Source organism: Podarcis bocagei (assembly GCF_964188305.1).
Source record: "Podarcis bocagei genome assembly, chromosome: 15".
Taxonomy (NCBI): Eukaryota; Metazoa; Chordata; class Lepidosauria; order Squamata; family Lacertidae; genus Podarcis; species Podarcis bocagei.
In genome coordinates this window covers 36576167-36588669 of record NC_138141.1, presented here as the reverse complement: position 1 = coordinate 36588669, position 12503 = coordinate 36576167, and the positions used below count along the sequence as shown (strand labels likewise).

Below are 12503 nucleotides of genomic sequence, written 5' to 3'. Positions count from 1 at the left end.
TAAGAGTGCTTTAAATATATGGTGTGGATGTGGCCCTTTTACTGGATTAGAATAATAGAATCATGGAATTGTAGAGTTGGAAGGGGCCACAAATGCCATCCAGGCCAACCCCCCTGTAATGCAGAAATATTTCACCCCATGTGGGCCTCAAACCAGCGACCCTGAGATCAAGAGTCTCATGCTCTACCAAGTGAGCTATCCCAGTACAGTGGTACTTTGGGTTAAGAACTTAATTCATTCTGTAGGTCCGTTCTCAACCTGAAACTGTTCTTAACCTGAGGTACCACTTTAGCTAATGGGGCCTCCCGCTGCCGCCGCTGTGTGATTTCTGTTCTCACCCTGAAGCAAAGTTCTTAACCCGAGGTACTATTTCTGGGTTAGCGGAGTCTGTAGCCTGAAGCATCTGTAACCCGAGGTACCACTGTAGTCCGATGAGTTTTCACCACTTCTTAGTTTAAATACATTTTTAACTGGCTGTTGATTTATTGCTGCATTGCTTTATTGATATTTTTTTCCTGATTAGCTTTACCTGCTGTCTGCTTTTAATTTGTATATATTGTGTTTGGGTTTTATATGATGATTTATCATTAATTTACTGTATCTACGAACTGACATTCTTGGAGCAGCTTGCAATATATTTCAATTTCGGAAGCAACAAAATAGATGAGAGTGTAATGAATGGAGCAAAAGCATCTGCAAGTCCCCCCCCCTTAGGTATTCGATATGCTAACTCCACTTCTGAATCTGGGGGCCAAGGCAGGCCACTAAGGAAACAGCAGCTGTAGAAATCCAATGTTGGCCTCTCACATAGTGGGCCTTCTTCAGCAAACCCTCCAAGTGTCCCTATTTTCTAGGGACAGTCCTGGATTTACAGATGCCATCCTGGTTTCTGATTTGATTCCAGAATGTCCCACTTTTCCTTAGAACATTCCTATTTTTATCAGATAAATATTGAAGGGTATGCGACCACCTAGCCAAGGAGATAAATACCATATTTTTCCGTGTATAAGACATTCCATGTATAATGTTTTTTCTTTAAAAAAATTAGGCAAAAATTGGGGGATTGTCAGTGAATGTAGAGGGGGGCAGTTAGGCAGTTGGGCGATTGGCAGTGGCAAGCAGACGGGCAGGTGAGCAATTGGCGGTGGTAACCTCCCCCCCCAAAAGAAACTCAAGGGTGATCTCTTCCCCCCAAAAAACTTAACAACTCAATAAATATTGATTTATTTAATTTTGGGTCCAAAAAAATAGGGGCCGTCTTATACATGGGGGCATCTTATCCACTGAAAAATACAGCTGTCAGCTGTCAGCAGAGAAGGAATGGTGGAGAACACCTCCCCGGCCTGACCCTTCCTGAGAAGAGGAAGACAGTTCAGAATTACAATAGGGGTTTGAGGGAGGTCACAGCTCAGAGGCAGATGAGGGGGAAAGCTGGGAAATAATGGGAGAGGGGGAGGTAGAGGAAGCACCAGGAGGGCGACAGCTGAAGGACACAGTGTCTTTAGAAAGCATTCCAGACCCCCCCTCCCAGCAAGCCTTGAAAGTAGGAGAGCAAAGAGCTCAGAGACGGAGGGCCCTCAACAGCACCCATGTGATGACAATGACGAATGAGAAAGTGGGGGAAAGGAGGGGGTGGAGAGTCATTTGGGACAACGCCATTATCCAAGAGGCTGGGTTCCAAGCCTCCCTCTGTAAATATTGAATTAAAAAAAGCATATGGTAAGAAACTTTCCCTTGTCTTTGTACGTTCCTGGCAACCAGCTGTGAGAGATGCTTACAGCCACCTGACAGCAGCCCTGTACAGTGGTACCTCGAGTTAAAAGACACTTCAGGTTACAGACGCTTCAGGTTACAGACTCCACTAACCCAGAAATAGTACCTCAGGTTAAGAACTTTGCTTCAGGATAAGAACAGAAATCGCGCGGCAGTGGTGCAGCGGCAGCGGGAGGCCCCATTAGCTAAAGTGGTCCCTCAGGTTAACAACAGTTTCAGGTTAAGAATGGATCTCCAGAAGGAATTAAGTTCTTAACCCGAGGTACAACTGTATAGGGAAGTTTTTAAAAATGTTTAATGTTTTTATATGTGTTGGAAGCTGCCCAGAGTATCTGGGTATGTCTTCAGCTGTGGCCATAGGTGAACTGGAGAACTTGCTTCCACAAGTGACAATGATGGCCACCACCTTGGATGGCTTTAAAAGAAGATTAGACCAATACATGGATGAGATGACTATCAATGCTCTACTACCACAGCTGGAGGCAGCAGGGCTTGTGAATACCAGTTGCTGGAAGCCACAGGAGGGGAGAGTCTTCTTGTGTTGGAATCCAACTTACTGGTTTCCCACTGACGTGTGGTTGGCCACTGTGAAAACAGGATGCTGGATTTAGATCAGCCATTGGCCTGATCCAGCAGGATCTACTGATGTTCTCATGTAGCTGATATCTGTGACAATCTTGGCTCCTAGTGACAGATGCAAAGAAGCTACTAGGGAAGCAAACCACCAACAGACCTCATATGTTTCTCCTGCCATCATTTTCTTACTAATTCTTTCCCCCTGTTCTTAGTTCATATCTGCACCATTACTTCCCCCCAGATATCCTGGGAAACAGCAGTTTGTCCCAATAGAGCTACTATTCCCAACACTCTGAAAACGAGTACAGTTCCCAGAAGTCTTTGTGGGGGAGCTATCTGCTTTAGAACAAGCTGGGAAAGCTCAGTTGGTAGAGCATGAAACTCTTAATCCTAAGGTTGTGGGTTCGAGCCCCATGTTGGGCAAACGATTCCTTCATTTCGGGGGGGGGGGTTGACCTTTGTGGTCACTTCCAATTCTACAATTCTATGCTTCTAAGTATGGTGTGGGTAGGATCTTAGCTCCCCTGGCTGCAATTTGCAGAAAGATGTGTTATAAATTTGTGCCACAAATTAATTAAAAAAAAATCTCTTAGCGTGGTATTGTTAATAAAAACTTCTTGTTGTTGTCTGCCTTTCTTTCCAGGGGATGGTCAAGTTGATTTTGATGAATTCATGACAATCCTTGGACCAAAACTGGTGTCATCAGAAGGACGGGATGGTTTTCTGGGGAATACAATTGACACCATATTCTGGCAGGTTGGTGGCAAAGTTGTGCTCAAAATGAGAAGATGTGAGCATTTCTGAGAAGTTATCTTTCTTTTCCTGATCCCCATTTTCCAATGTGTTTTTGTTACATGTTGAAGAACATTCTAGTGGACGGATGTTAAAAGTGAGAGCTGTTTTTCGGCAGTGAGGGGCTGTAGGCTCCTGAATGCAGCAGGGAACTCTAAAACAAATACTGGGGAATTTTCTGAAAAGGGCAATGAAGATTTTGAGTGGAGTTAAATTCAGGCTTGTCTGTGCTAACTTCCTTGTGGTGCTGTTTGTCTTCATAGGTGTCTAGGGGGAAACCCCTGAGATGATGTCAAGTGATATATAATAGGGGTGGAATCCTACATAGCCCTAAGGTTGCATTCACATAACAGTTTATTTTGTTTCTCTATATGCCAGGCAAAAACATGTCTTTTTTCATTAGGTCTTTGGTGTTTAATTATCTGTAGCCTCCTCGGATGGATGAGATGTTCTAACCCTGCTTTTTAAAAATAGGATTGTCTTTTAGATTTGCGGCTTTTTTAAATGCTGGTTTTCATGTATGAATGTTTATATGTTGTCATTTTAAGTTATTTTGGTAAAAACACTGCCAATAAGTTTAATAAAGAAGTAATAAGCAATATCAGAGAGTAAGTAAACCTATATACCATTTTAAAGCTTGCCACATGCCCTACAGCAATATCTAAACTGTTTATTTTCTGGCATACAGTAGAACCTCGGCTGTCGAACGTAATCCGTTCCGGAAGACTGTTTGACTTCTGAAACGTTCGGCAACCGAGGCGCAATGGGCTTCAAAGTCCATTGAGAAAATAGAGAACCACGGTTCAGAAGCCATTCGACTTCCAAGGCATGTTTGAAAATGGAAACATTCACTTTCAGGTTTTTGGCATTCGGGTTCCGAATCATTCGGCTTCTGAGACGCTCAAAAATGTTGAGCTTCTGCAGCCATGGGCTCTCTGTGACAGTGCTCCTTACATGCCTACTCTTATTTGGTCCACAGTCAAAAACCTCTTACCTTCATGAAGTTCTTCCCAGTGTTCAACTGGAATCTCCTTTCTTTTCAGCAATAAAACTGCTAGCAGATTTGCAAAGCTAAGTAGGGCCCATCTGGTATGATTTCAAATTCAGTGGGGGGCTGTGTGTTGAGATTCCTGCATTGTCCCTTCCAACTCTACAGTTCTACGATTCTAAGGGACACGGGTGGCGCTGTGGTCTAAACCACTGAGCCTCTTGGACTTGCCGATCGGAAGGTCGGCGCTTCGAATCCCCACAATGGAGTGAGCTCATATTGCTCTGTCCCAGCTCCTGCCTACCTAGCAGTTCAAAAGCAAGCCAGTGCAAGTAGATAAATAGGTACTGTGGCAGGAAGGTAAACGGTGTTTCCATGCACTGCTCTGGTTTCTGTCATGGTGCCCCGTTGTGCCAGAAGTGATTCAGTCATGCTGGCCACATGACCTGGAAAGCTGTCTATGGAAAAAACATCGGCTCCCTCGGCCTGAAAGTGAGATGAGTGCCACAACCCCATAGTTGCCTTTGACTGGACTTAACCGTCCAGCGGTCCTTTACCTTTACCTTCTACGATTCTATGAATCCATTGGTTTGGGTCCTCCCCTCTGGAGCAGCAGAAAACAGGTTTGCTCCATCTTCCATGTGACATCCCTTCAGATATTTGAAGAAGGGTATCAAATCACACACAAACCCCAGTCTTCTCCATGCTAAACATCCCCAGCTCCCTCCATAATTTATTATGTGGTTTGGTTTCCAGCTTTGATCTATGATTAGATCTCACCAATATTACCAAGATCTGTATCAGCACCGTGTAGAAGAGTGAGGATAGCAGGCATCTCTCTCTTGTTCCTCTTCATTAGTAAAATTGAAGCCTGTTAGTGCGCACAAGTGCATTAGCGGGGGACTGCATTTGCAAAATAACGCGCATAAAGTGCTGCCCTGGTATGGTAATTGTCACCTTGGGATAAAGCCCAGTTGAGTAGCTGTTGCAATTAGATTTGTCACCTTACCAAATAAAATGTAATTGCAAGAGTCCAGCGGCTAGGCTTTCCTATACAAGACAGAATTGCATGGGGAGGAAAATCCTGTTAGTGAGAAGAGTTCTGAGGACCTGTGGGCTTCTAGCCATGATGGCTATGCTGTGACTCCACAGTCAGAGGCAGCAAAGTTTCTGGGTACCACTTTCTGGAAAATGCAGGAGGGGAGATTGCTTTTGTGCCCAGGCCATTGGCCTAATCCAGCACGCTCTTCTTATCTTCTTATAACATACTGGTCAGGATGCTAAACAGGAACCCTGTTATCTCTTTGCAAGAAGGTACACCAGGCTCCATCAGATACCGCTAGGCCCAAGGCTACACAGTAGCTAAACTATGTAATGGTATAAGAGCTTCCACACACTATTTATAAAAACAGATATAGGTGGTGTGAGAACATATACCCACTTTGCGGATGCTGGATTAGATTGGTCTTTCACCTGATCCAGCAGGGCTCTTTATATGTTCTCTATTTAAAGAATGATGGGCTTTTTTATGTTTTACCATATTGGCCCAAATATAAGCCACACTGTTTCCCCCCTCCAAATTCCGACCATGAAAAGTTAAAGTGTGGCTTATATTTATGACCTTACGCTGCTGGCAAAGCGGCGCGACTCCCTGCCTCCCCCCCCCCCATAAGCAGCCCGGGAGCATGGGGCGATGACACACCACCTGCTCGCAACTCCCAAGTCTCCGCTGAGCCACCGGAAAGAAGGGGAAGGGAGGAAGGCTACTGGCAAAGAGGTGTGGCTCTCCCCCCCCCCCAAGAGCAGCCCAGGTATTGTCTTTTTTCTCTCCCCCCACCCCTCAATTTTAAAGGTGTGGCTTATTTGCAGGTGCGGCTTATATTCAGGCCAATACGGTATTTCCAACTCTTTGTCATGCATACTACAAGAGAACTTAAAACCAAAGACACACAAGCAAATACATTTTTTTTCTTTGAGTAGAAAAAGAGACCTCGAAGGCTCTCCCTCTAACTGACAATCATGCTTCCAGTACCAATCAGTTGATTGGTGGTTGCGGCAACCCCCTTTGCAAGTTGCCCAATGTCAATCTCCTGGAATCATGGCAGCAGGTGATGGACAAGTGGGTGGGACTGTGGAGGTGGCCAGATCCAGTTCCTCACTTCTGATGTGTATTGGCACACCCACCCACATGCTTTCCCCAGGCAAAATACAAAAGGAAATTATCCATTATATTCAACTTCTATAATAACCTTCTCCGTCTGAAATGTTTGTGGATCAAAATGAATTGATCTTGTCTCTAGAGGCAAAATAAATAGCAGACGATGGGAAGCACTAATGTGAAGTGTCAGCAGAAGCAAGATCATTAATTATATGCCCTGCATTTGGCCTATAAAAGGAGCATCTTTGCTCAGCTATTTTTATTTTCAAGCTAATTTAAATGTTATTTCAAAGCTGTGTAAATCTCCGTCTTCAGAATGGAAAGTGAACCGAAGTGGGCATTTTTCTGCTGCTGCCGCTGCTGCCGCTGCTATAATTTCTGAGAAGTTGCCCATCCCCTCTTTTTAATCAAATTCAAACCCGCAAAAGATTGAGTTGTTATGTGCTGTGAGTAGTTCATTTTGAAAGAGGGGAGGATGGCTGACCACACAGGCAAGTGGACCATTTGTTTCCACTAGGGCTGAGCGCCTGATCTGACCAAATCTCCAAATGAATTGAGCCAATTCCGGGAAAATCCAGGCTTTCCCTGAGTCAACTGTACATAGCCCTAAATTGCCTTGGGCTATCTAGAGTGGCCTGAGCCGGTCAAGCGGTGGTGGTCAAGCAGAATCAGGCATCCTCTCCTTCCCCAATAGCCTCAGAGGCAAGAAGAACAAACAATTCGTATTGTATGGCTATTTATCTGGTTGCAAGACAAAGGATCCATGTCTCCATGCATAGGAGATGTTGGCTACTCTGAGTTCCTCCTCTTCCATCTCCCGCAACATCCTGGAAACCTACAGGAAGTCACAGGAGTCACATCCCTCTGTATTCTCTGGGTTTTCTTCCCCTTTTCTTTTTTATTGGTTTCCACATATTACATTACAATACAGATGTACCAAAGCCAACACCATTTCTTCCCCATCCCCTCATACATTTACATTTCCTCAATCCATCATATTATTCTTTTCTCCTTCCTCCCACTTCCCTCCGCCCCCTCTCGATTTCCTCCACATTATACAATTTACAATAATCTTTGCATTCTACAATCTTCTCAAATCATCTATATATTCTCATTATCTTTCCTTACTAATTTTTCTTCCATCCAGTACTTCACATTTTAATCTAGGCATATTAGCATATCTTTTTTTGAGCACTATTTTGCCATATACAGTGGTGCCTCGTAAGACGAAATTAATTGGTTCCGCAAGTTTTTTCTTCTTGCGAGTTTTTCGTCTTGCGAAGCACGGTTTCCCATAGGAATGCATTGAAAATCAATTAATGCGTTCCTAGGGAAACCGCTTGCCAGGCTGGCGGTGCGGAGAAGGGCTTTTCTCCGCACCGCAAGCCTTCAGGACAGGTACGGGAACAGAGGGGAAGGCGTGCAGCGCTTTCCCTCTGTTCCCGGGGCTTGCGTGGGAGGAGGGTTTTTCCTCCCCGCCGCCAACATTCAGAACAGCATTCTGAATGTTGGCGGTGGGAAGGAAAACCCTCCTCCCACCCCAAGTCTTCAGGAAAGCCATCCGATGCCGCGTGGCGGGAGGAGGCGTTCCCCCCCCGCCCGGCATCGGAGCTTCGTTCCGATGCCGCGCGCCGGGAGGAGGCGTTCCCCCCCCGCCCGGCATCGGAGCTTCGTTCCGATGCCGCGCGCCGGGAGGAGGCGTTCCCCCCCCCACCCGGCATCGGAGCTTCGTTCCGATGCCGCGCGCCGGGAGGAGGCGTTCCCCCCCCCGCCCGGCATCGGAGCTTCGTTCCGATGCCGCGCGGCGGGAGGAGGCGTTCCCCCCGCCCCGCCCGGCATCGGAGCTTCGTTCCGATGCCGCGCGGCGGGGGGAAGTCCGAGGACAGTGGGGAAGACGCGCTGCGCTTCCCTGCTGTCCCGGAGATTTCCCCATGGGCTGTCGTCTTGCGAGGCAAGCCCATAGGGAAATTCGTTTTGCAAAGCGCCTCCAAAACGGAAAACCCTTTCGTCTAGCGGGTTTTCCGTCTTGCGAGGCGTTCGTCTTGCGGGGTACCACTGTATTCATCAAAACATTTCCACTCTCTCTGTGTTCTCTGTTCTTGAAATCAGAGGGACCTTCTAGCCCTTGGACTAGGAGGGTCTCCCATACTCTCCAGGGAGGTCCCTGCTGCCTGCTCTCTAATTCCCCCCTCCTCATTCTCCGCTACCTCATAACTCGGGATTTCCTCATTCAGCTGGACATCATCCCTGTCTCCCTCTGCTCCTGAAACTGCTGGAGACAGGGAGGGTGAAAATCCCCACTCCTCCTTCTCTTCTGAGAGGAGCCGATCAGACCGAGGGCTCATTTCCCATTCCTCCTGTTCAGTCCAGTCCCTGACAGGCAGGAAACAGTGGCAGTCTTTGGGTGGGAAGAAGGGAGTCTGGTAGGCAGAAAGAAGAAAGTCAAGTGGGCAGAAAGAAGGAGACTTTGTGAAAAGGCTTAGGAGGAAGGAGAAGAGAAGGACTGGATCTAGACACATAAAAAAATAATAATCAGGAAAACGTGTTGGAAACCTCATAATGGGAAATTGTGTTTCCGAAAGACTGAACTCTACAGCGCCATCTGGTGTCACATTGTTATAACACATTTATAACACTCCCCCACTCCCCTAACGTATCTGAGTCCAATGACTTGCCTGCCTGATTGCATCTTCCAGGGAGGAGGGGTTTTTTTTGGGGGGGGTGTTGATGCCTTTGGTTGTGGGGTGTTCCTTTGCAAGTGGATTTTCTGAAGTGTAGGTGGGTTCCCATGAGGCAAGACACAGTGATAACAGCAAGAACCTTTATTGAACTAACAGAACTGGACAACAGGGGCAAAGCAACTGCTTATATACATTTCTGAAGGCCTGGGCCACTCCCACTCCCAACATGATTGGCTGTTTAAACTTCCAAGCTGCGGATCATGACTCAGAGTTTAAGGGCCAATGGTGGAGGCCCAATTCCTGAAATGTTCTGCGATTGGATATCATGTATCGAATCAGAACACAGGGGCTCAGAATCCTTAGTCCAGACTCAAGCTCAGGCAAACACAGACCACTGAATACATAACATATTCCATCTCACCTTTCCTATCCATTGACTGCCCCTCTTTCCTTCCTGATGCCCTGAAGCAGCACCCTCCCCAACAATCAAATCCTCCGCTCCATGGTTACTGAGCAAATTATTCAATTGGGGAGGGGGGGAGGCAGTGTGTTTCTTTGCAAGCAGGGTGCTCCTTTGGGGACTTCTCCACTCACCTGCAGTACAATCCTTTGCAAGTCTGTGAGAATTGAAACCAACTGCACCCCACTCTAGATGGAAGGGGAGTAGATGCAATATCTCATTCCCTCTTCTAACCATACACTGGATTGCAGCAAAAGAACAATATTTCTATATTTGGAGCTGGAGGGCATTTGTCTTTCATCTCTGAAAGGGTTTATCAGCACTAGGAAATATTTCCTGCATTTTTGCACACCATACAATGCTATCTCTCTCTGTGTGTGTGTCATACATTTAAAATTAGGTAAAAATCAATTAGGTATTGCAATATGCGGTATATGGGTGTTTCTGTGGCCTAAACCACTGAACCTCTTGAGCTTACTGATCGGAAGGTTGGCAGTTTGAATCCGCACGCTGGGGTGAGCTCCCATTGCTCTGTCCCGGCTTCTGCCAACCTAGCAATTGAAAAGTACAGCAGTGCAAGTAGATAAATAGGTACCACAGTGGCAGGAAGGTAAACGGCGTTTCCATGCACTCTGGTTTCCATCACGGTGTTCCATTGCACCAGAAGCGGTTTAGTCATGCTAGCAACCTGACCTGGAAAGCTGTCTGTGGACAAACACCAGCTCCTTCAGCTTGAAAGCGAGATGAGCGCCGCACCCCATAATCACCTTTGACTGGACTTAATCGTCCAGGGTTCCTTTACCTTTCACCTTATGACCCCATGCATATTTATTCAGCTCAGAAGCAGTCTTCTATGTAGTGAGATATTTCTTGTTGTTCACCGTCTTAAAAAGATGTTAAGAAATGGCTTCTGCCGGAAGTTTACTCTACTAACAAACCTTAGATCTGAAGTGGTGGTGGTGAGTGTTATTTTATTTGTGCCATCTGTACCATTTAGAAGGCAATAGCGTATCATGTTGGATTTTTGTGTGACATATACATGAAGTACAGTGCAGAAAAAAGCCTTGGGGCAATGAAGACTATTGTAGTAAATATGCTTGTTTTCCCACTATGGAATAGTGTTGTAGTTAGAATGCTTGGACTAGAACCTGGGAGACCAGGGTTCAAATCACTGCTCAGCCATGAAACTCAATGGGTGACCTTGGGCCAGTCCCTGTCTCCAAACCTAATCTTCCTCACAAGGTTGTTTTGAGGATAAAATAGGAGGAATAGAACCATATATGCTGCCTTCAGCTCCTTAGAGGAAAGTGGGAATATAAATGTGAGAAATGAATAACAAAGATTAATGTAGAGCTGAATTACTAATATGAAGTAGACACTGCTAGGAGAGTAATTGCTGTTTGAGATCTATAAACATATTTGAGAAATAACATTTGCATGGAAATTTCCAGTTCTTTGAGAAGCCATGAGTGCTAAATGGTGCCTTTTATAATTTCTTAGTTGATTTCCAATTAAAACTTGCAAGTTTTCTCCGTTGGGAATTTCTCACGCGTCTGGACTAGAAAGTGAAGACTTTGCAAGATTATGTGTTCCCTTTGATTTGGAGTAAATCCAATTTCAGCATCCATTGAGATTTGAAATTTGGAGGCAGGGGCGCGGGACATGCATGCAGGATTCTTAGATCCTGTAACTTCTAAGTCATCCCAACTGTTTTCTCCTTTCCATCTTATTTTTTTTCTTATTATTTTAGTTTAACTCTATGAGGTTAATTGAATTGACATAAGATTAGCATACAGCCCATTCTCTACTGGGGCATTATCATGCTACAGAATTGGCTTAATAACATGCATCAAGGGGCTTGGGTTTCTATAAACCTGGTCCAATAAACCTTATCTTCCTGCTAGAATCCAGAAAGTTTAATACCAAGTAACCCATTCTGTGGGTTAAACCACAGAGCCTAGGACTTGCCGATCAGAAGGTCGTGGTTCAAATCCCCACAATGGGGTGAGCTCCTGTTGCTCGGTTCCTGCTCCTGCCAACCTAGCAGTTCGAAATCACGTCAAAGTGCAAGTAGATAAATAGGTACCGCTCCGGCAGGAAGGTAAACGGCGTTTCTGTGTGCTGCTCTGGTTCGTCAGAAGCAGCTTCGTCATCCTGGCCACATGACCCGGAAGTTGTATGCCGGCTCCCTCGGCTTATAGAGCGAGATGAGTGCCACAACCCCTGAGCCGGTTATGACTAGACCTAATGGTCAGGGGTCCCTTTACCTTAACCCATTCTATTTTGGGAAGATGTTTGCAGCTAATATTACAGTTGTCCATGCACTGACAATCTCAAGGCTGGATTACTGCAATGGGCTTAGTTGGTACAGGACATAGTGATTAGTTTGCTTGTGACTACTACTGCCATCATATAGCACTTTGCTTGGAGGATGCTCACTGGCTGCCAATTTGCTACTGAGTCAGGTTCAAGGTGTTACTACTCACATATAAGGATATACACAGCCCAGGACCAGATTGCTCGAACTACTGCATTATTCCTTATACTGTATTTTCCCATGTATAAAGCGCCCCCATGTATAAGATAGGGCTGCCATGTTTTGAAAAGCAAAAAATTGGGCGCTGTCAGGGGTTTAGGTGCAGAGGCACGGGCAAGGGAGGAAACAGAGAGCGAAGGGGAGGAGACAGAGGAAAGGATGAGTGATGACGACGACCCGAGATCTCCCAGTCTTTCCAGTGAATCAGAGGATTCACAGAAAGGAGCACCAGTGGCCAGGGCAAGGGGGGAGTCTAGGGAAGCACCCCAGGAAGATAGAGCCAGAGGAGACTCAGGGGGGAGCAGCTGGAAATCGGGACCAGCGTCACCGCCAGGAAGCAGGGAAGAGGAAAGGAGCCAGGGGGGAAGCGCTGGCAGCTCACCACAGGAGGGAGGGCAGGAGTCAGGAGTGGCCACACCTCCATCGGGGAGCGAAGAAACGGTTAAGAGGAAAGTGGAAGGTTGGGCGCGCGCGCCAAGTTCAAATGCAGAGGAAGGCGGCGCAGTGAGCAGCCCCGAAAGGGAACCAGGTCCTAAAGC

The 12503-nt window shown here is 46.2% G+C and overlaps 1 protein-coding gene across 4 annotated transcripts in view; it reads left to right on the top strand.

Moving 5' to 3' along the window:
- Positions 1–12503, top strand: part of CALN1 (calneuron 1) — a 151778-nt gene that overhangs the window by 112064 nt on the left and 27211 nt on the right. For all 4 annotated transcript variants that reach the window (XM_081173197.1, XM_081173199.1, XM_081173200.1 and 1 more), the window contains one exon: positions 2993–3105. In XM_081173197.1, the coding sequence (XP_081029323.1) occupies positions 2993–3105 (113 nt within the window). The remainder of the gene's footprint in view (positions 1–2992; positions 3106–12503) is intronic.